The sequence below is a fragment of the Phascolarctos cinereus genome, unplaced genomic scaffold, assembly GCF_003287225.1.
Source record: "Phascolarctos cinereus isolate Bilbo 61053 unplaced genomic scaffold, phaCin_HiC Scaffold_9;HRSCAF=440, whole genome shotgun sequence".
Taxonomy (NCBI): Eukaryota; Metazoa; Chordata; class Mammalia; order Diprotodontia; family Phascolarctidae; genus Phascolarctos; species Phascolarctos cinereus.
The window spans coordinates 17506811-17534433 of record NW_027556402.1 but is presented as its reverse complement, the minus strand read 5'-3'; the positions used below and the strand labels follow the sequence as shown (position 1 = coordinate 17534433).

Below are 27623 nucleotides of genomic sequence, written 5' to 3'. Positions count from 1 at the left end.
AGGCCATTCTAAAGAGAATGATGATGACAATGATGATAAATAACCACTATGTATGTAGCATCTACTATGTGCCAGGCATTTTGTAAATATTATTTGTTCTTCAAAACAACCCTTGGAGGTAGGGGTTACTGGTATCCTCATTTTACAGATGAAAAAACTTAAATGACTTGCCCAAGGTCACACACATACTGTCTGAGACTGAATCTGAGCTGAGGTTTTACCTGATTCCAGGTGAAGTGCTCTATCTATCGGACCGCCTTGCTACCTATGCAGCTAGTCTATATAGAAAGGAGTGGTAACTACTAAAATGGTATTACTTAAAGGCAGCTAAGTGGTATAGTAGATAAGGCATTGGCCTTAGCGTCAGGAAGACTTGATTTGAAATCTCAGCCTCAGACACTTACTAGTTGTGTGACCTTGGACAAGTAACTTAACCTCTGTTTACTTCAGTTTTCTCAACTGTAAAATGGGGGTCATACCAGTACCTACCTCCCAGAGTTATTATGAAGATCAAATGACATAATATTTGTAAAGCCCTTAGTCCAGTGACTGACATATAGCAGGCCAGCTATTTTTACTACTAGTTTGTAGATATTACAGCACATATCAGATAATGCTTGATTTAGACAGACTGGTAATCTCTCTACCTTCTAATTAGGCATCAGAAAGAACTGCACGAAGCCCCAGAGTTCATTATAGAAAAGGGGAAAAACATAAAAAGATTTCCAGAGCATTGCATTTCTTGTAAACCGACAGATAAAACATTTTAAAAGATCCCTATGTGCATATCCTACTTAACATTGTTCATTGGTATCACCAAAGTACATTAGGCAAAACATTACAGGAAATTGAGGGAATGAGGTTAGCTATGGATTAATTTGGCAAATTTTTGGGAGGGCAATTCTTTGGTGAAGCTGGGCTCCATAGAAATACTAGGCTATGATACATTGCTCAGGAAAATTGAGACTCGAGTCACTCACCTTTTCTGTCTTATTCAGCCATTATTGTTTTCCTATAAAAGCAGACAGATGGGGAAGTTCAGAAAAGTTTTCTTACCATGGTATCTCTCAGCTCCTTCTCCATTTGAGGAAGTAGAGTCATAGGAATATTTGCCTCATCCAGGGGCTATGAGCAGGCCTAAGATGACATTTGATTTGAGGGACATGGGAGACAGACAACGAGTACATGGTTACAATAAGTCCAGTTCAAAAAAGGAGTTCATTGTAGCCCTAATCTTGGTCAAAAGTTGCTAAAGGGTACAGTGGATAGATCACAAAACTTAAGAGGGGGAGATTCAAATCCTCCCTCAATTACCAGCTGGGGGTAGAGTGGAAAGAGCACCTGGCCTGGAGTTAGGAAGACCAGAGTTCAAATCTAGCCTCAGAAACTTCCTAGCTGTGTGACCTGGGCAGGTCACTTAATCCTGTTTGCCTCCATTTCTTCATCCTTAAACTGTGGATAATAATAGCACCTACCTCCCAGGGTTGTTGTGAGGCTCAAAGGAGATAATAATTCTTGTAAAATACTTAGCATAGTGACTGGCATAATGTAAAAGTTACATACATGTTAGTTATTATCAGTTAGCTATGTGACCTTGGGTAAGTCTCTTAATCACTCTCAGCCACAGCTGAAAAATGGGAAATGTTAATAATAGTATTTATATCACAGGGTTATTATTATGAGGATCAAAACAGATAATCTATGTAAGGTGCTTTGCAAACCTTAAGGGGCCCTATCTATTACCCTTGGTCTACACAGATTACTTTCTGTTCTGAGTACCTCTCTAGCCTTACTGTCCTAAAGTGAAGCTTGCAAAATCTGCCCCTCCACGTTCTAGGGTTATCCTGAGGGGCTGGAGACAGGAGTATGCTGGTAAATATTTAATAACCAGCTCCCTGAAAATGTATGTCACATTTTTACATTTAATCTGCTTTATTGACATTTTTTCATAACTTTCTTAATTCTAGGTAATCAACAAAATAAGAAATTATGCCCTGATTTGTAGTAGATCACACTGAAAATTTAACAACCAGCTCTCCCATGCCTGCATGAATTGGTTCTAACTCACACCTGGTTGGAGATGTTTCTTTTCTAGTTCTGTCAGCACATTCTCTTCTGTCCACTGAGGTACCAGGGACTAACATTCCAGTCTCATTAAAAACTACTTCATAAGCTTTTACAAAGTGATATTTATTTTGAAGATACCAAAATAATGAAAGTACAACCATTCCTCTCCCCTGCCACCTACAAACATATTGGGGACATATTCTCTGTGCTCTCCAAGGGTTCAGACTTGGCACAGTTTCAATATAACTCTGGTCCCGCCAAATTCATGTCCAAAGGTAGCATAGATGTCTGATTTTCCTCAACTACTGCTGGTTACTGCTGGTGACCCTGAAGGTTACTGCTTGGTGCTTGGGGCACTAACGCTGGATGCTTGCAAAACCCAGCATGGATCCAGACTCCCGGGATTTCAGAACTCCAAGGGCTCCAGGAGGCTCAATCTTCTTCATTTCTTCTGATACTCATCAAGTCGAAGCCTACAGACTAACCTTTTTCACCTAAAATCAAAGAACAAAGGAGGAAGCACAGAGCCGAAGCCAGTTTTCATGGAGTCACTTGTTAGCTCGCCTCAGGAGAGGGCTGAAGACTTCAGTAGATGCTGTGAGTGAAGGAATCAAACCAAAAATAGATAGAGATCCAACCCAGCAGACACAGAAGGCAAAGAAGGTCTTTAGAAGGTACTTCCAACACTATTTCTACAGCCACTGCCAATCAAAGACGCGGCTCTTCACCATGTGGTTAGCATGCCAGAACCAGTTACAGGATGTCTATGCACGTTCTAAAGTTTCTTCAAGGTCCTTCCATGACATGTCATCATGATTCTCTTGGAAGCAGGCTCCCCAGGCTCCTCCCTAAGGCAAGTAGAATTAGAGACACTTTGTGACCAACCCATTACACTCTCCCATTTGAAAACTTAGCCATCCTAGGCAAATCAGCTGAGACATGTTTTGAACACATTATCAATGTCCCAGTCTAGAACAGTCCTGTGGGGCCTCTGAGGAGGCATAAATTTCACCTGCTTCCCTAGCACCATATTAGAAAGAGTCTCAAAATATTAGATGTGGTAAGATCTAATATAGTCCTACCTGTATAGGCAAAAATCACAATTGTTCCCAAATACAAAGCTATGCAGATTCAACAAAGGGTGTTTTACAAAGTTTACCAAAGATTACTGCTAGTTTACTACTCTACAAATACTGAGGGAATGACCTTCCCCAATCCAAAGGCAATATAGAAAAGAAAAAGAAAATCAGATTCCTATCTAGGATGCAATCCTGGTCCTTAAATATATCCCCCAACTACATGGAAATCTTCCTGAAAGGATTTAGTTCCTGGGGTACACTGAAAGTCACCCATTTACACTAAGATGAGAAAGCAAGAATTGTTCTGGGTGAAATGCTTCCGTGATTCCCTTAAGCATATAATGCTTGCATTTGGGGTCTGGAAAAACATGTTCTGTGTCTCCTTCTACACAGGCCACATCAAAATCTCTCTCTGTGGGGTATCTGTTATCATAGGCGATTTTCTTAATAGTCCAGGCAAATTTCACCTGGGTTTGTATTACAAAAGGTACCCCAAATTTTCCCCTCTGGATCCCTGCCAATGGCAATTCTACTAGAATTCCAAACACCCCTGATAAAAGATCAAAGTAGGCTCAGTCAGTGAAAAGAGCAAAACAAGACCAAATAAATCCCAAAGAAGGACAAGGTTCCCAAGAAAAGGAATTAAACACTGAGGGCTGATTACTTGAAGCTTTTAGGCAGTCAGGTAAACTTCCACCTATATACTTGTAGTACATAAAGATCTTACAATATGGCAAAGAATCTAGATCTGTTTAAACAAACAAAAAAAAAATGAAAAGTTCTCAATGAGGCACCAGCACTTTCAAACTTCATACCTCTCAATATCAAGACTTGTACAGGATTCAGTAATAAAACAATTGCACTTAAACAAAAAATAAATGCAAAAAGTCAGCAAAAATCATCTCAAAAGAAAGTGACATATTAGGGAAACACTCCAGAAAAATGGCCAAACTATTAAAGCCTATGACAAAGAATTTTCCCCAAATTTCTCCAGAACTCTGCAAACTAGTGTTTTCCAAACCAAAAGTCACAGGCGTGAGCCAATAAAAATGCTAAGTGCTCAGTTTTTTTCCCAGATCAGGCCCCATATATCTCCAAATCTCCCTCTGTGGTCTAATTTGCCCGAAGTCAGGCTGATAACTCAGCTCCTCAGGGTACTAGGAGTATCCTGAATCTCGAGGGTTTGGAGAGGTCTTTTTTTTTTCTTCTTATAATTACATCAGCTTGAGCTTTCACTGGCTGTGTTTTCCCCCACTGCCAGACACCAAAGACCAGATTCTCAATTCTACTGAACCACTTAACATCAATTAACTTTAATAAAGGGATATTTACTTTGAAAATATGGTGTGGTGAGTATGTCTCTAGCCTTATTCTTTCAGAGCAAGGCTGGCTATATATGTCCTCAGGGTTCTTGGGGTGTGCTGAAGGATTGGAATGTATTTCAAAAATTATTTTAAAACAATTTTCAAGCTTTTAATTTTTGTCCCTAAAACAAACAATAATTCTTGTAACAAGTATAATCAAGCAAAAGAAATTCCCTTGTTGGTTATGTTAAAAAAAACACGCATCTCATTCTGCATCCATCACCTACATCTTTGTCATGGGTCCTGCATCATCATTATTACTATGGAATCATGATTGATCATTGTATTGATCAGAATTTGTCTTTCAGACAACACTGACATTACAGTACAAATTGTTCTCCTGGTTCTGCTCTCTTAACTCTGCATCAGTTTATAAGTCTTCCTAGGTTTCTCTGGAATAGTCCTCTTCATAATTTCATACAGCACGATAGTACGCCATTTCATTTCTATACCAACATTTGCGTAGCCATTCCCAACTGATGGGTACTCCCTTAGTTTCCCCTTCTTTCCCACAACAAAAACAGCAAATATATTTTTGGGACACATGGGACCTTTTGCTCTTTCTTTGACATTTTAGGCCTAGTACTGGTATCTCTGGGTCAAGGGGTCTGCAGAATACAGTAACTTTGGGGACATCGTTCTAAATTGTTTTCCAGAATGCCTGGACCAATCTAGCAACAGTGCCTCAGCGTGCTTGTTTCTCACTCAGCTCCTCCAATAATTGTCATTTTTCTTGTTTTTGTCAACTTTGCCGATATGATAGTTGCCTTAGTTTACATTTATTTAATTATTAGTGATTTGGAGCATTTTTCATATGACTATTTTGATTTCTTCCTCTGAAAATTGAGACCTCTGTCAGAGCACCTTGTAGTATCCATGTGTATTTCCCTCCCTCCTAGTCTCTTCTAATTTTTCCTTGATTTGCTCCAGCTCCTTCTCTATCACTGGTTCCTCCACTTATTTTCCTTTCAAATCCCCCTTCAAGACCGATTTGAGCTGTTTTATTTATGACTAATCCCTTCCCAGAGCTACTCTCCCTTTGTTTCCTTTTATTTGTTCTCATTTCCCTATAGAGTTGAATATATCTCAATCCCAAACTATTTTGTGTTGCATCTTCCTTTGGCCAGTTCAGGTAAAAGTGAGGCTCCAGTGATATCCACTTTTCCAACCCCTTCTTCGTTCGTATCGACTTCTCCTTGGACTAGAATTATGTGAGGTAAGTTCCCTTCCCGATTTTCCCTACGGTATCTCTCTCCCCTCCTCCTTCTTTTCTTTCTTTTTTAAGATCATCAAAATATGACAAAATCACTCCCAAACTTGCCGTCTTATTTGATTCCCTCTATGACCCTTGGCGTCATTTGGACTCTGAAGGGACACTTGTATTATTTCTCCCTTTCCATCATAAAGAGTGTATCCTTGTTTAATCCTTTAGTATTGCTCATTAATGTATACCTTTCTAAGTTTCTCTTTATTCTTGTGTTTGTATTTCAAAGTTTCTACTCAGCTCTGTTCTTTTCATTAGGAATGCTTGGCTGTTTTCTTTTTTGTGGAAGATCCATTTCTTCTCCTATATGACTACACTCAATTTTTCTGGGTAAGTTATTTTTGATTGTAGACCTACACTTTTTGCGGTTTGGAATATTGTATTCCATTCTATCTTCTACTTTACAGTGGCAAGTGCAAAAGCTTGTATCATGTAAGCTCATTGTTTCCTCAATACTTAAACTTTCTCTCTGGCTGCTTACATTCTCTTTTCTTTACCCTGGAAGGTCTGAATTTTGGCTATGAAATTACTGAAGGTTTTCATTTTGGGGTTTCTTTCAGAAGTTTGACTAGTATATTCTATTTTTGCTTATTTCTCTGGTTCTAATGTTTAGGCAGTTTTCTTTCGTGATTTCTTGAAATATGATTTTTATGCTTTTTTAAGTCAAATTTTTAAGGTGGCCTAATGATTCTTAAGTTATGTTTCTTTGATCTGTTTTCCAGATTGTTTCTAAAAGGAGATATCTTACATTTTCTTTTTTTTTTTCTTTCATATTTTGAATTTGAGCTTTCTTGGAGTCATTGCTGGGGGAACTGGGCTATATTGCTTCCTTCTAATACACTATCTTAGTTCCATATGGGGGAGCTCTCATTTAATGATATTGACCTACACCTTTATGGCCTCTAATTCTAACCTTAATTCTCCTGTCGTTAAGTCACTAATAATTAGCACCCCAGTTCCTTTTAACCACTTAACGTCAATTAGCTTTTACAAAAGAATATTTACTTTGAAAATTATTGCAAAAAGTATGAGCATTCTTCCCCCCAAATTCCTCCCCCCCTCAAAGAAAAACAAACTATAGAGACACACTTTTTCCTATACTGTCTCAGTCCAGGGGGTGTGAGGAAGAAGTAGGCCAGGATTTAGGACACTTTCCACAGCACACTGGTCCTACCAAGTTCACTTCCAAATCATTGTCAGGGTCTATATAGTGGCTGGCCTCTGCCTGTCCTCTTGCAGTATTATCTCTTTCTGGATGCTGTCAGTGAAGGAGTCAAACAAAGAGCAGAATTTCAAAGAGCAAGTAGCTACAGACGACATCTGAGGGTCAGCTCTGCTAGTTCCTTTTGAAAGCCCCCCAATTTCAGCCACATAGCCAATCAAAAAGGCTTCCCCTAACCATCTGGTTAGCAGACTAAAACTAGTTTTAAAACATATATTTATCGTCTAAAGTCTCTCCAAACTACTTGCAATATGCCAGGCTCCACATTACCTCTTCCTCATAAAGACTAATGTCAGAGGTGCTCTGTGTACATGACCACCCTCCATTTCTCTTCTGTCTGTGGAGAGCAGTTTCATTACCAGTGACAGAGAGAAGGGACTGAAGAGAGAGGCTTACTTAAGAACCACCTCCTTCTGGCTCCCTGTGGATAGAGCATAGAATTGTCAGGTGTTTTTTTTTTTTTTCCCCCACTCCGTGCCTGAGTATGCTTCCTATTCCAAAAGCACATTTGCCCTGTGCCCTTTTACTTTTCCCTTTCCAATTTTTGGAGGCAGTTAGGTGTGCAAGAGAGCTGGATTTGGAGTCAGGAAGACTTGAAATCAAATCTTACCTCAGCCACTACTAGTTGTGTGAGCCTGTGCAAATCACTCAACCTCTGCCAGCCTGAGATTCCTTATTAGTAAAAGTAGGATAATAAGAGCACCTACCTCACAGGGCTTTTGTGGGGATCAAATGATAATATGGACAGAGGTTTGCAAACTTTAAAGTGCTATATAAATCCTAACTACTAACAGCAAAACTGCATTTTTTTAGTATGCTTTAAACTGGTGAAGTCAACAAACATTCAAGAAACAATTCTGTGTAAAGCATTGTGGGTAGGCCAGTGGGGCATCAGAGCTGGAAACGAAGTCTGAGGCGATCTAGTCAAGCTTCTTTCAAAAAGATTAAATTCTAATAGTTTACATATACTCTCTCCTCATCTTCCACCAGCTTTTTGCTGAAAGCAGCATAACCATTAAATAGTTTTATCTTCTACAGAATTTTGCAAAAATGACTGATTTTTTAAAGTAAGCTTAGAAATAGAAAACACCTCAAAGTGGAGAAACCAGAATCTGGGCCACATGGTAGAAAGTGCTGGCTTTGGTATCCCAAAACCTGGGTTCAGATCTTGGTCCTGCCCCTACTACCTTTGTGATCTTGGGAATCAATGAACATTTTATAGTTAATAATTGAATTATCAGAATCACAGAAAGCCTAGAGTTGAAAGAATCATAGATTTAGAGCTGGAAGTGATCTCAAAGGTCATCTACTTCAACCTTCTCATTTTAAAAATGATTAAATTAAGACCCAAGGAGGTTAAGTAACTTGACCAAGGTCAAAACGTTGTATGTGTGTGTGGCAGGATTTGAAATCCTGTCTTGTGATTCCAGAGGCAACCCTCTTGCCACTACAGCAAAATCATTTAGTCCAACTTCCTGATTTTGCAGGTGTGTACAACCAAGGCCCTGAGAGTTTAAGTTCTTTGTGAAGTCATAGGGCAAAGAAGTGACCAAGCCCCATTTGAACCCTTTTTGTGATTGCAGGTTGCCTCTTACAGCCCAAAGTAAAACTCGCAAAAAATCACATTTCTTTATACTTGCATGTGTCTTTTTCCTTTGCGAGGAAAACAACCCTATATAAAAGACGAAAATTCTAAGTTGCTGCCAATATTGCTGCCTGCTGCCGTATTGTTGCTGTTTTATATGAAACCAACACTTAAACCCCTCAAAACCAAAAACAGTTTTAAACTTTTCAGAGACCCCAGACTAAAGTTAGTAGTCTACAACAGCAATTCGCACGTCAACCCTTTTCATTCACTTTCTTGCCATGCATTTATATTTATAATGACCAAACAAGGCCCCAGGGATGAGAAAAAGCACCTGCCTCTGCCAGGAAAGTGGGATGCCAGGGGTGTGGAACGTAGCATGTGTTAACTTGGCAGATGCGGTTTGTTTTGCCGAACTTTTTTTCATTCTTTACAAAGGATGTCCAGCCGTGCAGGAGAGAGGGGGAAGGGACACCTTCATTAATGAAGGTGAAAACAACAGCTGCTCAGAGGAAAGTGCAAAACCACTCAGAGCAACTGCTCTGTCCAGTGCAGAGAGCTGGAGGTGGACATTGCGTACAATCCCCACTTTGCAGATGGAGAAACTGAGGTATCTGCGTGCCTAGTATTTTCTGTCACCCATCTGTCTCTCTCTGTCCATCCATCCATCCATCCATCCATCCATCCTCTACCTATACCTGTCTACCCATCCTTCCTCCATCCTCTGCGTGGCTAGGCCGCGGCTGGGTGCACGGCAGACCACACACCGATGGCAGCCCTGGGGCAGAGGACCGTCAGCCCCGAGGGTCTATGGGGGGGGGGTCCCCGGAATGAACTTTGCCCCCCTTCCTCGCTCCCCCCCACCCCCTGCGGCGCCTCTGCCCTCTCGGGCGGCCTGCCTCGCGCAGGGCCGTTTCTACTGCGGCCTTGGACCGGGCTACAGCTCGCGGTCGGCAACTCGCAAGTGGGGGTGGGATTCCCCCAAACCTCTCCCAATCCCCACCCCCGCGGCACTCCACTCCCCAAAGGGCCCGCTTCCGCGAGAGGCAGCTTCATGGCCGGAGCGCGCAGCGTGCGGCGAGGCCTGATGACGTCAGAGGCGCTTCCGGCCGCGCCTGCGCAGCCCTCACTCCTCGGTGGTAAGGGAGGGAGCCAGAGAGGGAGGTGAGGGGACAGGAGCAGGGAGGGAAGGTAGGCGTGTGTGGGTGTATTTGAGGGGGAACGAAGAGGAAAGGCACCCGAGGCGGCCTGGCCACCGGCGCGCGGCGGCGCGGCCCCCTCCCACGGCGCCCGGGAACGGAAGCCCAAGAGAAGCCCTCCCCTCCCTGCCTGCCTCCGTCCTTCCGGCTGATCGGGGCCCGTCTCCCTGCTCGGCCCCCTCCCCCCGGGCCTCCCCCTTCTCCGCAGCCCCCCCCCTCTCCGGCCCTCCCCGCCCCGCGGAGGGCGCTACGGCTCCCCGCCCTCAGTATCGCGAGAGGTGGTGAGAGCTGGCGGAGCCGCGGCGGCGGCGGCGGCGGCGGCAGTAGAGGTGACCGAGGCGGTGGCGGCGGCGGCCCCGGCCCCGACCGCGGAGAGCTTCCGTCGCGGTTGAGCGGAGCCCCCGCGCCCCCCGGCCTGGTCCCGGGGATGGAGAAGGCGACTGCCCCGGCGGAGGCGGAGGGAGACGGGAGCCCCCCGCGGCGGCGGCGGCGGCGGCCCCCCCTGCCGGGGAGCTCGGCTGCCCCGGCGGCGGCTCGTCCCCGGCCCCCCGCGGGCTGGTGCGGGTGTGCGACCTGCTCCTTAAGAAGAAGCCGCCGCCGCAGAACCCCAAGGCCAAGCGCAGCCGGACCTGCCGCCCCCCCAGCAGCAGCGACAGCAGCAGCGACAGCGACCACGGCCCCGCCGGCCCGGGCCCCGGCCCCGGCGGCCCCAGCAGCAACAACAGCGAGGAGGACGAGGACGAGGACGACGACGACGACGACGAGGACGAGGAAGAGGAGGAGGAGGAGGAGGAGGAGGAGGTGTCTGAGGCAAGGGCCTGCGGGCGGGGGTGGGGGGCGGCTCGGCGGGGGGGGGTCGCCCGGCACGTGGGGGCGCGGGCCGGCCTGCCCGGGCCTCGGGAGGCGGGGCGGGGCCTCGGGCCCGGGGTGTCACATTGAGGGGTCCGGGCCGAGGCCGCAGTGGAGCCGGCAGCCTGTCACGGGCCCCTTCGAGGCGGTACTTTTCCATCCCGGCACCACTGCGGGATTTTCCCCAGCGGGCACGAGGGGCTCCCGAAACATGGCATCCACCCCCACCCCCATCCCCCCATCTCCCACGAAAGGTTTTTGGAACAACTTCACTTGACAGTGTGCGTGCATTATGCAATACCGCTGAGAGATGGGGGGGGTCGGGTGCATAGGTACGTATTAGGGTGCCATCGAGGTGGGCTGCAGACACCAGGCCGGGCCCTCGCTCTTTTCCTGCTCGTGTGGCAGAAGGAACGAGGTTGATTCGGAGCTGGGGGCTGCTTGGCCATCCATGTTGGGTGAGTTGTTGGACTGTTAAGCTCCTGGCTTGCCCCACTGATCTGATTTCATAATAGCGTTTCGTGGATTTCACGGGTCCGCTGGCAGGGGGCGATACCGGACCTTGACTCAAGGCAGGGCCGTGGACCTCTCAACCTAGACCAGTCTCCGAGATTCATCAGCTATTCCTGGGGGGCGGGGGTGAGCCTTTAGGTGGCCTCTTTCGCAGAGAAGTGAGGATGTGTGAAGGCAGTAGTGGTCTAGGATTGGGGGAGGAGAAAACAGCTTTCTAGCCTGATCTTTAGACGCCTCTTAAAAAAGGTGTTTAACATCCCATCTCCTTTCCTTTATTACCGCTCTCCCTTACGGTGTGTGAAGAGAAGACATCCCATTTAATTCAGAAGAGATACTAGTTTAAATACGATCTTTTTTTGTTTGGTGGCCATCTGTTTCATGAATACCAGTTTTCTCATAGGTAGCTGACCTCTGATTTCTGTCTTTAATATATTGAAATAATAAAACAGAAAAACAAAAGGCATTAGTAGACTAGGATAGTCCTGTAAATTAGTACTACCTTGTACTTTATCTGATAACTGAATGGGTTTTGCGAGGCCAAAGAGAATTCATTTTCAGAACAAAAAAAAAAACCCAACAACAAAACCAGGGCTGTAAATAAGGGCAGTGAAGTAATAATTTTCTAGGAAGTATATCATAGGCCCATTTAATCAGCAAGCAGTATATTCAACCCTTGCTGTTTGTCAGCTAGCGTACTAGACCTTAGCTATACAAAACCCAAAATGATGCAGTCCTTTCAAACAGCTTTCAGGTTATTGGGCCCAAGCTCAGTATACCCCATATACGTATATATGGAATAAATATGAAATAAACACAAGTTGGGTTGGAGATGGAGGGAACTGTCAGTTAAGGATGTCAGGAAAAGCATGGGTAAGAAACTGCTTGAGCTGATTTTTCCAGGAAACGGGGTTTTGAGGAGGCAATGGTGAAGGAAAGCATTTTAGGCATGAGAGACAGCCAATGTATTGGACAACAGAGAAGGGAGGACATCTCTAAAGCAAACCAAGAAAAACTTGATGGCTGGACCATGGAGTGAAGAAAGGGTATGATGAAGCTGTCAAGGTAGGTTGTGGCTGTGTTGTTCAAGGATTTTAAAATCTGAGCAGATGAGTTTATATTTGATTCTTGGTCCAATAGGAAGCCACTGAGGTTTATTGGGTAGGGAAATGACATCATTCCATTAAAGGAAATCCCTCACAGTTTTGTGAAGGATGTATTGGAGTGGGGAAAAACCAGTTGGGGGCTGTTGCAACTGTACAGAAAAAAGATGATAAGAGATTGAGATAAGGCAGGGCTCGGAGTAGTGATGTGGAAGTAGAAAGAATAAGAAGATTGGGCACCTGATTGAATTTGTGGGGGAAGGGAGAGTGAAGAGTTGAGGAGAGCGCTGAGGTTAAGAACTTGAAATAGTGGAAGAACAGTCTTGCTGTCAGTAGAAGTAAAGAAGTTGGTTATAGAGGAGTAGGTTTTGGGAGAAAGATAGAGGGACTGTTTTGAGCACTAGTGAGTCAACAGACATGTAATAAACACTTCCTAAAGTGCCAGACACTATGCCCAGACCTGGGCCAATGCAGATAGAAAATCACAGAAAGATCCCAACTTGTGAGAAGCTTATACATGGACAAGGACATGGACACGTTGAATTTGAGATGTCTATGGAATAGCCATTCCTGTATGCAATAGGTGGTTGATGTGGGACTGCATTCTGGTGAAAGACTGGACTGGACATATAAAGTTTTAAGAGTCATAGGCATAGGGATGGTCATTGAACCCAGGAGAGTGGAATGTAAGGTCATCAAGTGAGAGTAAAATGGAAGTTGAGCTGGGCCATAGAGTGTGGGAAGGAACAGTAGTATTGTATTTAGATGAAGATCTGGAAAGGGGCCGTTTACATTTTTGTTTGTTTGTTTTTGGCGAGGCAGTTGGAGTTAAGTGACTTGCCTAGGGTCACACAGCTAGTAAGTGTCAAGTGTCTGAGGCTAGATTTGAACTCTGGTCCTCCTGACTCTAGGGCCAGTACCCTATCTACCACACTATCTAGCTGTCCGTTAGAAATGGTTTTGTCCAACTTCTCCTCCATTCCCACATGTTTTACTGAGGTGGAGGCTCCAATCCAAAGAAGTCCTGTGACTTGTCCAGGTTCCCCAGGTAGTAAGGGATGGTTGGGATTCAAACCTGATTGCAAATCCGGAACCCCTTCCACTGATAAATGTTAGGTTCGGGTGAGCCCTAGAGCCAGCATGGAGTAGTGGAAAAAGCACTGGACTTAGAGGCAGCAAGGCCTGTGTTTGATCCCAGCTAGGACACTTCCCAGCTGGATTTCTGTGGGCAGTCCCTTGCTCTTTGGGTTCTGGTTTCCTCATCTATAAAATGGGGATAACCTTTAACAGACAGGTATTAAGCATGTTCATGGTGCCAGGCACTGGGCTGGGTACTGAGGATACAGATACAAAGAATGAAACAGTCCATACTTTTAAGGAGCTAACATTCCCTAAGAAGCCCTGTAATAGCTTGCTCATTGTGCCAGGTGGTTGTGCAGATGAAATGAGACGATTTTTTTAAAGCATTTTGTAAACCTCAGAGAACTGTATCTAAGTCAGCGACTGCCATTATTACGAATATTGGCTATTTTTCCTCCAGGAACTTAGCTGTCCTTTACACTTCTAGTCTTTTAATTTTACTTCTATCAGTTCTCGTTTTCTGTATGAACACTACCAATAGAACGATTTCCTCAGCTACCTCACTGATGCATTGCTTTTGTGTTAGTAACCAGACCCCTGCCTAAGATAGGTGAGATAGTGTTGGACTTTCAGTCAAGAAGATCCCTTCTCAGACACTAGCTGTGTAACCCTGGGCAAGTTACTTAACCTCGTTCAACCTCAGTTTCCTCATCTCTAAAATGAGGATAAAAACTAGCACCTGTCTTCCAAGGCTAGTGAGAGGATAAAGTGAGATAATGTATGTAAAGTGCTTTGCAGACCTTAAAGCGCTATATAAATATAAGTTACTGTTATTAGTTATTATATAAGAAGACCCTTGCTTTATTCCTTAGAGCTCTGTGGACAAAGTACACATCTTCTCCAAACCTTATGCAGCCATCCCCAAAAGATTCTGTTGCTTCTTCCTTTAATTCCCCACCTCTCTCTGAAGAAACAGTGCCTGGCACTTGGAATGTTTTAAGATAGGATAGACCTTAGACTAGGTAATTGGTTCAGATCCCTCATTTTACAAGTGGAGGAATGTAAGCCTTTGGGGAAGTAAAGTGATTGTTAGTGACAGAGCTAGAGCCCCGGTCTGTTGAGCCTGAGGCCATCCCTCTTAGTACCTCCATAAACATTTGTTGAGCCCATAAAGGCCTCTTGTGTGTGGGGAACAAGTAGCCTTGACTCGAGGACAGATGTTTGTGGTAACAAACCCTGGGAAAAAGTACTGTTTGACATGTGCTCCCAAACTGTTGTTCTGCAGTCAGTCAATAAACATTTACTAAATGCCTGCTATGTGCCAGGCACTGGTGAGAAAAAGAATAGTAAAAGACAGTCCCTACACTCAAGGAGTTCATAGTTTAACGGAGGAGACAACATGCAGACAGCTATGTATGAAATCCCTATTGGATTTTGGTGGCTAAGGGTTTTATATCCCTAACTAGAAACGACCTTAGTCTACACTAATCCAACTCTCCCTCTCTCTCTAAGAGGAAAATGAGGCCCAGAGGTGAAATTACTTGTTAAAGGTGACACTTGACCCTTAAGTTGTCTCTACTTGAGGTTGCCACCTTGTGCCAGGATTATTACAATAACCTGGTTGGTTCCTCTGCCAAAAATGTCTCTTGTGTTCCAGTTCATCCTCCATTCGGCTGTCAGTCAGATGTTTCTAAATGCAGTCTGATCATCCTGCTGCTGCCCCCCCCCCCAATTTTAATCAACTCTGCTGTCTCACTTTCACATCCAGGATCAAATACCAAGTCTTCTGTTTTTTAAAGTGCTTCATAATGTGGCTTCCTCCCTTTCCAGTCTTCTTATGCCGTGTTTCCCGCTTTGTGTTCTGTGATCCGGGGACGCTGGCCTTCTTGCCTAATGCTTGATCTCCTAACTTTACATTTTCACTGGCTGTCTCTCATATCTGGAGTAATCTCCCCTCTCGTCTTTTTCCCTCCCTGACTTCCTTCAAGTCCTAGCTGAAACCCTACCTTTTATCGGATGCCTTAATGCCATCCTTCTCTTGATGTTCTCCAATTTGTTTGTCCAAGGTTTTCATATTGTCTCCCCACCTTAGGACTTTTTTTTTCTTTGTATTAACACCCAGCACAGTGCCTGGAACACAGTAGGCACCTAATAAATGATTGTTGATTGAATGACACAGGTAATGAGTAGCAGAGCTATAATTAGAATCTAGGTTTTCTTGATAAAAATCCAGTGTTCTTTATACTACTACATTAGCTTGGAAGTACATTGGTACCTTCCTTTTTTCAAATGAAATCTGTCACAAACAACCACTTTTCATTTAGTTAGGGTTAGCTTGACCTCCCTTGATCAGTTCTTAGAAACCATTATCTTCAGGAATTGAAATTTTGTCAATAAGTCCTGATCAGAAAGCACGACTTAACCAGAGAGACTAACAAATGACCCAAGAAATTGACTTACTGAGTTTTAATTTATCCTTCAAACTTTCGGTGGCACTCCATCACCCTGACTAAGGGAGATATTTTGGGGCTTAAGACAATATTGGGGCACTATATGGTGGGTTTTTTTTTATCATCTATATGCACTCTTTTCATTAGCTTGTCCATTTTTAGTAGCTTTTAGAGGTTTTACAATGTGACAGAAGTGGTGGTTTAGTTGGAAAGATAGTTGTAGAGGTGAGATTTATTTTCCTAGGGTCTTGAAAATAGTTTGGGCAAGGTTGAGATTATGCGTGTTTCTACTTTTGAGGTATATTTGCCTTAATACTATAGGCAGAATAGATTTCATCTTGTTGAAAAACAAGTTATTAGAGATACCATAGGTATTTTGTAAATATAAGTACCACTGCAGCACTTGAAGCCCAGCTTGGATTAGTAGTTTACTACTAATTTAATTAAATAATTTACTAGTAATCTGTACCCTGAAGTAAAAATCCCTTTCTGCTTTGCTAGGTTGGATTTTTTTTTTTTTTGGTATTCTTCCCCCCCCCCCCAGTCTCATTTAGTCTTAAAAAATGTGAATGTCATTTTATTGTGATTGGGGTTTAATTGATTAAGAGCATACCTTTTCTGCCCCAATATAGTGGAATCTTAAGTCATGTTGCTCCAGTTGTTGAAAAAAATGGCCTCGTATGCTGCTATGTAAATGCTTTAAGACTCATACAGTATTTTTCTTTTGGAAATCATGATAGTGACTTACCCGCCCCTTTTTATCTCCTTTGACTTGGATCCTTCCATAAATCTTCCACAGACTTGTTACCAATGTGCTGGAGGACTTCTCTGGTTCTCTTGACGTCCGTGTGGATACCAGTGGCAAACAAAGATCCATCAGTTATTCCTACCTCTGGCCACCAGACCTAGCACTTCTGGGCATATGTCTCTGATGTTATTCATGATGCTTAATTAAAAATGAACTACCATTTATTTTTATTTTATCTTTATTACCAATCATATCTTTTCCTTTCCCCCTGTCTAGTGAGCCATTTATAGTGACAAAGCATAAAAAAGAAAAAAATTGGGGAGGAAGCAAGTCAGTAAAACTAACCTGGACATCAGCTGAGTCTGGTAGTATATGCAAAGATACACACTCATAGTACCCTGACTTATGGCCCTCCCCCCCCAAAAAAAAAAGAGAAAGAAGGAGGTACATTTCTCATCTATTTGAGGGTGGGTGCTTATTATAATTCTATGTCCTGCACACAGTTCTTCATTGGTAATATGTTGCAGCCTACTCATACATTCTCACACTTCCGTTTATACTTCTCTACTGACATGGCCACCACCCCAGTTCAAGTCCCTCTTTACCTCTTGCCTGGACAGTTGCAGTAGGTTCCTTGCCTTATATTTCTCTTCTCTCTTAGGGTATCTTTCACACAGCTTCCAAAGTGATTTTCCTAAAGAGTAGGTCTGACCATATCACTCCCTGATATTAGGAAAACAAAATGACAAAACAAAAAATCCTGAGTGGGTTCCCTTTTGCCCTTAGAATCAAATATAAACTTCATTTTGACTTTTAAAACTTTTCACAATGTACCTTTTCTTCCTCATACTCTATCCCCTTCCTTTCTCAAATGGTCCAGCCAAGCTGGCCTTGCTTTTGCTCATACATGATGCTCCATCTCCTGTGTCAGAGCCTTGGTGTCCAGTTCCAGAATGCTTTCTCTCTCATCTCTGCCTTTTAGAATCTCTTATTTATTTCAGAACATTGCTCAGGTGCTACTTTGTACGGGAAGCCTTTCCTGTTCCTTTAACTGCTAGCATCCTCCAAAACAACAAAACCAACCTTTTCTTTCTCTTGTATAGGATAAGAACTGGGCCTTTGATTTAATTCATATAAGAAACTATCAGGTGAGGATAGTTCTTCTCAGTCACTTAAATTTTAGGGAGTTGCCTAGAGAACTGAGAGATGGAGTGACTAACCCAGAGTCACAGCCAGTATGTGTCAGAGACAGAAATTGAACCCGGGTCTCCCTGGCTTTGAGACCAGCTCTATATATGCTATGTCAGGCTGCCCCTTTACTTCCTTTATATTTTCCATATATTTATGTACATACGTCCCATGATAGAATGGAAGTTCCTTGAGATTGAGGACTATTCATTTTTGTCTTTGTATCTCCAGTGCCTGGCATATTGGCTGGCATATAGCAGGCACTTAATTTTTGTTGTTGTTCAGTCGCTCAGTTGTGTCTGACTCTCAGTGATCTCATGGGACCATAGCGCACCAGGCTTTTCCAATCCTCCACTATCTCTTGAAGTCTAAGTTCACATGCATTGTTTCCATGATACTAGTTATCCACCTCATCCTCTGCTGTCTCCTTTCCTTTTGCCTAATCTTTCCCAGCATTAGGGTCTTTTCCAGTGAGTTCTGTCTTTTCATCATGTGGCCAAAGTGTTTGAGCTTTACCTTTAGCATTTGACCTTTCGTTGAATAGTCTGAGTTAATTTCTTTAAATATTGACTGATTTGATCTCTTTGCTGTTCAAGGGACTCTCAAGAGTCTTTTCCAGCACAACAATTGGAAAGCATTGATTCTGCAGCATTCAGCTTTCCTTGTAGTCTAACTTTCACAGTCATACATTACTACTGGAAAAAACATAGGACTATATGGACCTTTGTTGGCAAGGTGGTGTTTCTGCTTTTTAGTATGCTGTCCGGATTTGCTGTGGCTTTTCTTCCAAGGAGCAAGCCTCTTTTAGTTTCATGGCTGCAGTTACTGTCTGCAGTGATCTTTGAGCCCAAGAATATAAAATCTGACACAGCTTCCATTTCTTCTCCTTTTATGCCGGGAAGTGATGGGACTAGTTGCCGGGATCTTAGTTTATTTGATGCTAAGTTTCAAGCCAGCTTTCATACTTTCCTCTTTCACTCTCAAGTTTCTTAATTCCTCTTGATTTTCTGCCATTAGAATGGTATTGTCTGCATATCTGAGAATGTTGATATTTCTCCTGGTAACCTTAATTGAAGCTTTTGATTTATCCTATCCTGCATATACATTAAATGATGTGACAGTATATGGTCTTCTAGTGTTCTTTTCCCAATCTTAAACTAGTCAGTTGTTCCGTGTTCGATTCTAACTGTTGCTTCTTAGGCGAAATACAGGTTCCTCAGGAGACAAGTAAGATGGTCTGGTACTCCCGTCTCCTTGAGGACTTGCCACACTTTGTTTTGATTCACACAATCAAAGGCGGTAATGTAGTCAGTGAGGCAAAAGTAGATGTATTTCTAGAACTCCCTCGCTTTCTTTTTTCTTTCTTCCTTCCTTTCCCCAAAAAATAAATGAAAAAGAAGTAAACACAGCACTATTATTTACACTCAAGAGCACCTGAGTTTTCCTTGCTTTCTCTATAATCGAGTGAATGTTGGCAATTCGGTCTCTGGTTCCTCTCCTTGTTTGAAAACCAGTCTGCTCTTCTGGTAATTCTTGCTTCACGTATTGCTGAAGCCTAGCCTGCAGACTCTTAAGCATAACCTTTCTGGCCTGTGAGATGAGAGCAATCATTCGGCAATTTGAACATTCCTTGGCATTGCCCTTCTTTAGGATTGCGATGTATACTGCTGGTTTTTATTGATTGATTGGCAGTGGGGGTTAAGTGACTTGCCCAGGGTCACACAGCTAGTAAGTGTCAAGTGTTTGGTCTGAGTCCACATGTGAATTCAGGTCCTCCTGACTTCAGGGCCGGTGCGCTACCCACTGCGCCGCCTAGCTGCCCTTACATACTGCTCTTTTTTAATCCAGTGGCCTCCATTGTGTTTTCCAAATTTGCTGACGTATTAAGTGCTGCCCTTTAACACATCCTTGTTTATGGGTTGATTGGTTCTCCATTGCGCTTTGGGTGACTGTCAGCTTTTTAATTTTTTTGGTAGACTGATAGTCAATGATGGTATATTATCACTGGAAGAATATTGTTAAAAACTTTCACTTCATGAAGTAAAGGCCGTTTCAGATTAGTAAATTGCACTTTCGTACCTAGACAACAGATTTAATGTGTAATTAAAGATAGATTACCAACACTCTAAAAAGTTCTGTATAAGGGAAAAGACAATGTGATTTTATAAAGGGAAATCATGGCTAATTAATTTATTGGAGTTGGAAATCTGTTACATTCCATTACCAGGTATTTGGAGGTGAGGTCTCTTGTAGTCAGGAACGAGGAGGAGAATAGAAAAAGAAATGTGAAAACACTGTTCCCAAAAATGAGTACTTACAACATTCTTATTCAACATCTTAATGATCTAGAGCAGCATTTCCCCCTAAAATATAAGCTGGCAATACTGTGCGTTTCTGGTTTATTGTACTTTAAGCACGATATGATGGATAAGGTCTAGAGATGATTGAAATAGAGGGATATGGGTACCAGGTTAGGACTATATAATGCATATATTTCCTTTGTTCAAACTTTATAGTCAGCGATTCTTGCAGAGTTCTTATATTAATCATAATTTTAAAAGCTTTCAATAATATCCTGACCTCTTATTCTTGTTTGGTCTATTGTATAGGCAGAAATATGGCTAGTTACAAGACGTCAGTTCAAGAGTGAACCGAGCAAATTCCTTACTTATAATTATGTAATTATAGTATTAATCAATCAGTATGTTTATGCTTCTCTCAGACTGAAAATTTAGGATTCTTATCTGAAGTGACTATCAACTTTTTTTTCCCCCCAAACCACATGCAAAAGAAAAATCTCATTAAGATGGATGACCTGGGTTTACTCTTAGGTTGGCCTTATAAGGTGCTTTTTCTTGATAAAAAATTTTGATTCGGAGTGCCGCAGTGTAAAAAATCTTAAGGAAGCACTCCCAATATGTGTTACTGTTTGCTTGTAAGTTGTATACATATACACAGTTCTAAGTTAAGTGATTTCAGTATTTGGCTTTAATGGCTGCAGTAGTGAAAAAGATAGCTCCTAAAGGTTTGTAGCCTCAAATGGGAGAATTGTGTCTTTGGCTACATGTTTTAAACTGACTCATTCATGACGCTCATTTCTCAGGTGGCAAATAAAGAATGAACACAAACATAGCCCTAAAAATTATTTCTCAGTAGGTAAAAAGTCAAAAGCTACGAACAAGCATTTCTCAAAGAATTGGAAATTATGAACACCATATAAAATACTGTTCTAAATCACTAGTAAGGGAAATTCAAATCAAAACCAATCTGAGTTTTCACCTTACATTCAGCACATTAGAAAAGATGACAAGGTGGTTGGTCCAGCCATTCTGAAATGCAGTTTGGAATTATTTGGAGATATCCCTACCCTCTAAGCCCAGGCGTGTACACCAAGAAGATCATAGATAGAAAGGCTCAATATATACCTCTCTGTGTGTGTGTGTTGTGGTGGTGGTGGTGGTAGTAGTGGTAGTAGTGGTAGTGGTAGTAGTAGTAGTAGAAGAAGAAGAAGAAGAAGAAAAGTAGATCCATTAATTGAGGAATGGCTGAACTGATTATGGTACATGAGTGTGATGGAATATTACTGTACAGTAAGTCAATAAAGACCATAGAGAGGCATGGGAAGATTTTTATAAACTGAAGCAATCAGTTACTTCTGTAGAGTAATCAGAACCTGAAAAACTGTCTGCATAAGGGCCACAAAAATATAAATGGAGAGAACAACAATAGAAAACAACTGAAATTGAGTGTAGTGGAAATTATGACCAAGTTTGACCTTGAAGAACATCTGTGAAACAGCACTGCCATCCTTTTGCAGAGGCGGGACATTATGAATGTGGAACATTACATATGCTGTCAGATTTGGTTGATAGCTAGTTTTGCTAAACTCTCTTTTTCCCTTTTAAAAAATTCTTTGTTATAAAGGGTGGCTGTCGGGGTAAGGGAGAGGGAAGGAATGTATTTGGGGAAAGGTTATATAAAAATAAAAGATAAATGTTAATGGAGGGGGAAGGAATATGAGAGAGGAAAAGGTAATGTAAAAGCAAGATAAAAATTTTTTTTTTTACTGTCACCTTTATCTTGAAATGGATATATTGAGGTTGTGGGGTTTTTTTAATATCTTCTAAGTAGGGCAAGGTAGTCAGCCACTAGTTATCACAGCTGAGGTCAGTAAATGTGGAACACTTGTCTTTTTGTAAAAGAAAAATGCATAGATCTTGTTCACGGATGTTTTAAGTACATTGCTAAGGGGTAATTAGTGAACCTTAGGGATACAAATACAAAAAATGTTCATTGTCACTCCACGTCTCATTCCATTGACAAAATGCTATTTAGAGAGTGATTGAAAACTCAAATGAGTTAGAAATCGTGATCACTTCACTTTAAAAAAATTCCTGGGGCAGCTGGGTGGCATAGTGCATAGAGCACTGGCCCTGGATTCAGAAGGACCTGAGTTCAAATGTGGCCTCAGACACATAACACTTACTAGCTGTGTGACACAGGGCAAGTCACTTAACCCCATTGCCTAGGCCCCCCCCCAAATTCCTGTGAATGTTCTGGGGGAATAGGAAGGACTTGTAAACAATAATTGTTTGTTAGTAATTAATTTTTCAGTTATTTTGATCAATATAGGTGGCCAAGGAGGTGAATTTCAATTCTGAAAAATCACTTCCTCTGGAGGAAACTTAAATGGCTGAGGCTGTTCCTGGCTGCTGCCTGGAAGTGCAAGCAATTCCACTTCCCAATTTGGAGGGCAGGATGTGCATGTGCTGGGGAGGGTGGGGAATGGTGCAGCTGTTGTGGGTGCTGAGGTCTAGCACAAGGTTACATGGTAGTTAAGGAAGAGGGGATGAAGAGGGGGAGTTCAGACATAATGGGTGATGGGGTTGTGTTGGAGACATTTAGGTATTGGCCATTGCAGCAAGAGTGTGGAGTGGTGTATATTAGTTTGGGTAGTGACCCATACCTCGTGATACATACGTGATACATACTCATTTTGGAGACTGTGATCTAGTCCATTTTGGGGGAGCATCAGAGAAGTTAAGTGACTTTTACAAAGCCACATAGAAGTAAAAAGGTTCTGTGGATGGTATTTGACAGAATTTCCCCTGAATGCTTGTCAGGTCTTCTTTTCCTTCTCCTCATCCCCTAAGATAAATTTAAAGATTCTTTAATTCTTTCTCTCCTTCATGACTGGCACAGTAGTGCCTGATACATAGTATATACTTAGTAAGTGGTTGTTGATGATTTCTTTTTTCCATTTCAAGCTTAGTCCATATTGATCACAATATTTTATTTCTTTTCTCATACCACTGCCTCATAAGGAACCTTGACCTTGGGTGTTGTCAGATCCAATCTACATGTCATGCAAGAATATCTTGTTAACATCTTTGACAGGTAGAAATCTAGTCTTTGTTTGAATATCCCCCCCCTTTTTAAAAAAAATATACGTCTGTCAAATTTATCCTGCTAAGAAGCCACCAGGGTGTGTTTTGTTTTTAAATAAAAAATGTTATAGAAACATCCTCCTAATTTTTCATTTCGTATATAAATACAGTTAGTACTAAATAAACCAGAGAAAGTCTGAAAGTGAATGGGTAGGGTCTATTTACAGTATTTGTTTAACAGAGAAGTAACATAGAGTAGGTGGAGATCTGGACTCCAGAGTCAGGAAGATCCACCTCTCACACATAGTGACTGTGTGGTGCTGGGCAAATCACTTAACCTTTCAGTGTCTCAGTCAGCGCTCCTGAGACTTCAGAACAGTTGCTGATCTGCTTTGGTAGAAGGAACTTCCTCAGTGGGGATTCCTTGCACCAGTGAAATCACAAGTCCAAACCAAAAGTAAATGCATACCGTACAAGTATTTTCTAGTTTCAAATGTATCTACTTTATTCCAATTTATATGAAAAATATTAGCTGTGTTATAAATCCCAAGCTACACAGTTAAAACATCTATTCTGTATTCACACTGTCTAGCACTTGTCTTTCATTTTATGTATTTATTTATTTTTGCTAGGCAGTGGGGTTAAGTGACTTGCCCAGGGTCACACAGCTAGTAAGTGTCAAGTCTCTGAGGCTGGATTCGAACTCAGATTGTCCTGACTCCAGGGCCAGTGCTCTATCCACTGTGCCACCTCGCTGCTCTCGAGGTCTTTCGTTTTAGATATATTTGATTAGTAAAAAGAGGCAGCATGGAGTCGTGGATAGAGAACTGGTCTTGAAGCCAGAAGACATGGCTTCAGCGCTGCCTCTAAGGCGTTCTGGCAGTGAGACCCCTGGTGGATCCCAGTGTTTTCCCTCCAGGGCTCTGGGCAGCTCCCTGACACTGTCAGCTGCTTAGAAGGCGCCAGCCTGCCCTGTGGAGGGAAATTCTTCTGCACTTGATATTTCCCTGTGCCAGTGAAACCATAGGCCTTATGCCTTGAGGAGTAAAATTTTTACCTCTTATATGAGGAAATGCATCATGCTTATGTGAATTTTCAGCAGTTGAGTTTAGTTCACTTTCTTAAGAAGAATGGCACTCCAAATTGATGTCACCTCCACCGTTCTTTGGGTCTCTTCTTGGCCAGTCTTGCATTTGCCAAACTGTTGAATCATCTAGTCCACTTCTCTCCATCTTCTCCGCAAAGATAGTGTGAGAGGCTGTAGATACATGGCTTGTGGTCATTAGCTTTAGAGGTAGCGGGAATCCAAGAAAGGAGTCAGTATGTTGAAGTGTTATATTTTATAACTAAGCACACAGTCTGTGTACACAGATAGTGCACGAGTGTATTTATGTTCTGTGTGGGGTGTGTGTGTGTGTGTGTTCTCCAGGAGCTTGTGTGTGTGGGTGCCTGTGTGAGTTTGCTCAAATTCCACCTTGTATGTTTATCACGTGAGTGATCTCGAGTAAGATGTTTTCTCTGCTCCAGGCCAGAGTTTCCTCATCTATAAAATAAAAGGATGTACTTGGACGAAGTGGCCTCTCATGACCCTTCCAACTCCAGATTTCTGATTCTGTATTAAATTAGCTTTTCCACACCATGACATTTTAAAGAAGAGGGAACTGAAACTCTGAGAAGAGAACAAACTTGCCAGAGGTTACACAGATCACAAGCACAGCTAGGATTTGAACTCGGTTCCTTTGACGCCAAGTTGAGCAATCTTTCTGCTCCTATCATATCGCCTGCTGAAGTAGTGGAGTCGTTGTCCCAGCTAGAATCACGGTGGGTTGAACTGATTCATTGTGTTATTTCTTGTGTCTTTAGAAATGATTTATGGAACCATACGCTTTTAGAGCTAATTAGAAAAAACACTATTCATAAAGGTATAGGCATTTATTTTTTTGAGGTAGGGGTGGAGCAAGAAATTGTTTTACTTCTGTATAGTGAGCAGTTTTAATCCAGTTCAGTTTTCTGAGTAGTTCAGTGAATGTTGTACCATGTGCTCATTTCTGTGTTGGTCACTGTGCTGGTCTGTCATGTGCTAATAAGAATATATTTGTGCTAGTCACTGATGCCATGGGTGAAATACGGGACATAGTCCTCTTAGGTCCCTCTAGGAGTATATAGTCTTGGCAAGACAAACATATACTCAGGAAGCAGTTAAAGAATAGTACACGGCAGTATATGACTAAATGTGAAAAACTAATGATATAAAAATACAAAGTTATTTGCTATTTGCTGAGTATGCTGTTGGCTTTCTGCTCTCCAGTCCTTTACATAGTCTTTCTTGTATAAACTTTCTTCCTTCCCCACCTCCTCCTGGACACCCTTCCTTTTGCCTTTTCCCAAACCTATGAAAATTGTGGCTGTCATTCAAGGTCTTTTTTTGCTACCTCTTTTCATGTACTTTGCTGACTGACCCCAATTCCCAAAACCAGAAGTGTGACCTGTCTCTTGTCTGACATCTCTCCTATTCTTGGCAATTTATTTGTCCTTGTCTAATTGCACTTATCTGTCATGTATTATAGTAATTTGGATTATGTGTCTTATATTTGGGGCAACTAGTTGGTGCAGTCAGAACCTGGAGTGAGGAAGACCTGAGTTTAAATCCAGCCTCAGACACTTAATAGCTTATGACTTGGGCAAGTTACTTTACCCTGTTGGCCTCAGTTTCCTCATCTGTAAAATGAGATGGAGAAGGAAATGACAAACCAGGATCTTTGCCAAGAAAACATTAAGAAGGGGTCTTGAAGAGTTGGACATGACTGAAAGGACTAACAAATGTCTTACATTCTCTTTCTCTTGATTGGATTATAAGCTCCTTGAGGGTAGAATCTCATCATGTGTTGAGTACATATTTAATAAATTTAATCATACTACATTGTGATAGACTGTATATCTTTTTACAAAGGTTTCTTTGAAGTATCTTCTCTTTTTGGTATTTTATTCTTTGTTCTTTTTCTAGCTGAGGCTCATATATAAATATTTTTTTCCACGCTGTCCTTGACAACTGCATTAAACCAGAGCTATCAGGTTTAATTTTGATCTGCTGATTCTTTAGTAGAAAAACAATCTGTTATTTAAATGTGTGATTTAGTTTGTTTGTTTCAGGCTTTGCTTCCCAGAGCAAGTACTGGTGGGAGAATGACAGGAAAATGAAAGCGTAAATGTCAAATCATTATTTGAATTCTCTTTACTAAAATAAAACTATAGATTAGAAGTTTTTTTCTAAATACTGAAAGTATTTTTAGTTGATGTATATTACTTTAAGGTTTATAGAATACTTATATGCTCATTTGATTGTTTTAACAACCAAAGAAACAGGTTTAGGTTAAGTAATTTACCTGGGGTTACATAGCATTGTTAATACCAGAAGCAGGATTTGAACTCGGATCTTACTCCATCCAGCATTCTTTCTGCTCTACTGTGATGCCTCTCACTGATCTGTAAACTTTGGTAGATGAAATATATTGTCTTAGGGCATCGAAGTAGTACAGTGGATAGAGCACCAAGCCTGGAATCAGGAAGACCCAAGTTAAAAAACCTGGCCTCAGACACAAGTCACTTCACCCCTGTTTGCTTCAAAGGGCTGTTGTGAGGATCAAATGAGATAATATTTGTAAAGAGCTTAGACAGTGACTGGAACATATAGTGTTATATGTTAATATTATTATGTAGTTAAATCTCTCATTTTCTTAGAATTCATTTGTCTGAAATAGTTTTGATTTTTAGGTTATTGTTCATACCTGTTTTCACTTTAAACCTGTATTCTACTTTGGCTTGGAGATGATAGAAAGTAGTTTCAGCAAATATTTAATTTGTTCCTTTTTTGTGCTATGTGCCTATGCAAGTGGGTGCAAACATCTTCACAAAGTATCTGCCTCTGCTAGGGATTGTACCTGGTACCTGGAGCCTAAAAGTTGTTCCCAAATATTGTTGCTTGATTTACAAAGATTTTCTGCTGTCTCTAGGAAGTTTAGTTTATTGGTAATGGCCAGAGTTTTGATTATATCTACAGGACATTTTGTTCTCAACTATTCCACACGTATTTAACTACGCACTCTCTAAAAGCTGCTGGGTGTACACCCCTGCCCTTCAGTAGCTTTCATTCCATCTGTGAAGCAGATAGGATATGTACCTAGAGACGTAAAGGCAAGAAAATTTGAAGAGAGAGAATAATGAGCACTGGTGGGTGTGCAAAGAGATCAAGAAAGGCTTTGTATGTGGGAGGTGCCTCCTGAGCAGAACCTTGAAGGAAAATGAGGATTCTAAGAGGCATAGGAGATTATCTGTGCAAAGACTTGCAAATGCGAAGTGGATTTCTAAACTTAAAAAATAGCCGGCAAGTGCAGTTTGGCTGGAACATAAGTTTTCATAAGTTTTAATTGTTGTTGTGATTATTATAATAGGGTTTGCTTTTGGGTAGCTTGAAAGAGTCCATTTTATTCTAGAGGCAGTTGGGAGACTGAAGACTCTTGGGAGTGGTGGA

At 41.9% G+C, this 27623-nt stretch overlaps 2 protein-coding genes across 2 annotated transcripts in view; one reads left to right on the top strand and one right to left on the bottom strand.

Annotated features, from left to right (window-relative positions):
- Nucleotides 1-1999: 1999 nt before the first annotated feature.
- LOC110209804 (uncharacterized) lies at nt 2000-9940 on the bottom strand. The gene is made up of 2 exons (XM_078148251.1): nt 8916-9940; nt 2000-2911 (listed from the first exon to the last, which is right to left on the bottom strand). The coding sequence occupies exon 1, from the start codon at nt 9635-9637 to the stop codon at nt 9314-9316; it is 324 nt and encodes a 107-aa protein (XP_078004377.1). The 5' UTR covers nt 9638-9940; the 3' UTR covers nt 2000-2911; nt 8916-9313.
- ANKRD17 (ankyrin repeat domain 17) overlaps nt 9933-27623 on the top strand; it is a 150348-nt gene continuing 132657 nt past the window's right edge. Inside the window, 2 exon segments of the mRNA XM_020988492.2 lie at nt 9933-10256; nt 10259-10590. Of these exon segments, the coding sequence (XP_020844151.1) occupies nt 10208-10256; nt 10259-10590 (381 nt within the window). The 5' untranslated portion in view covers nt 9933-10207.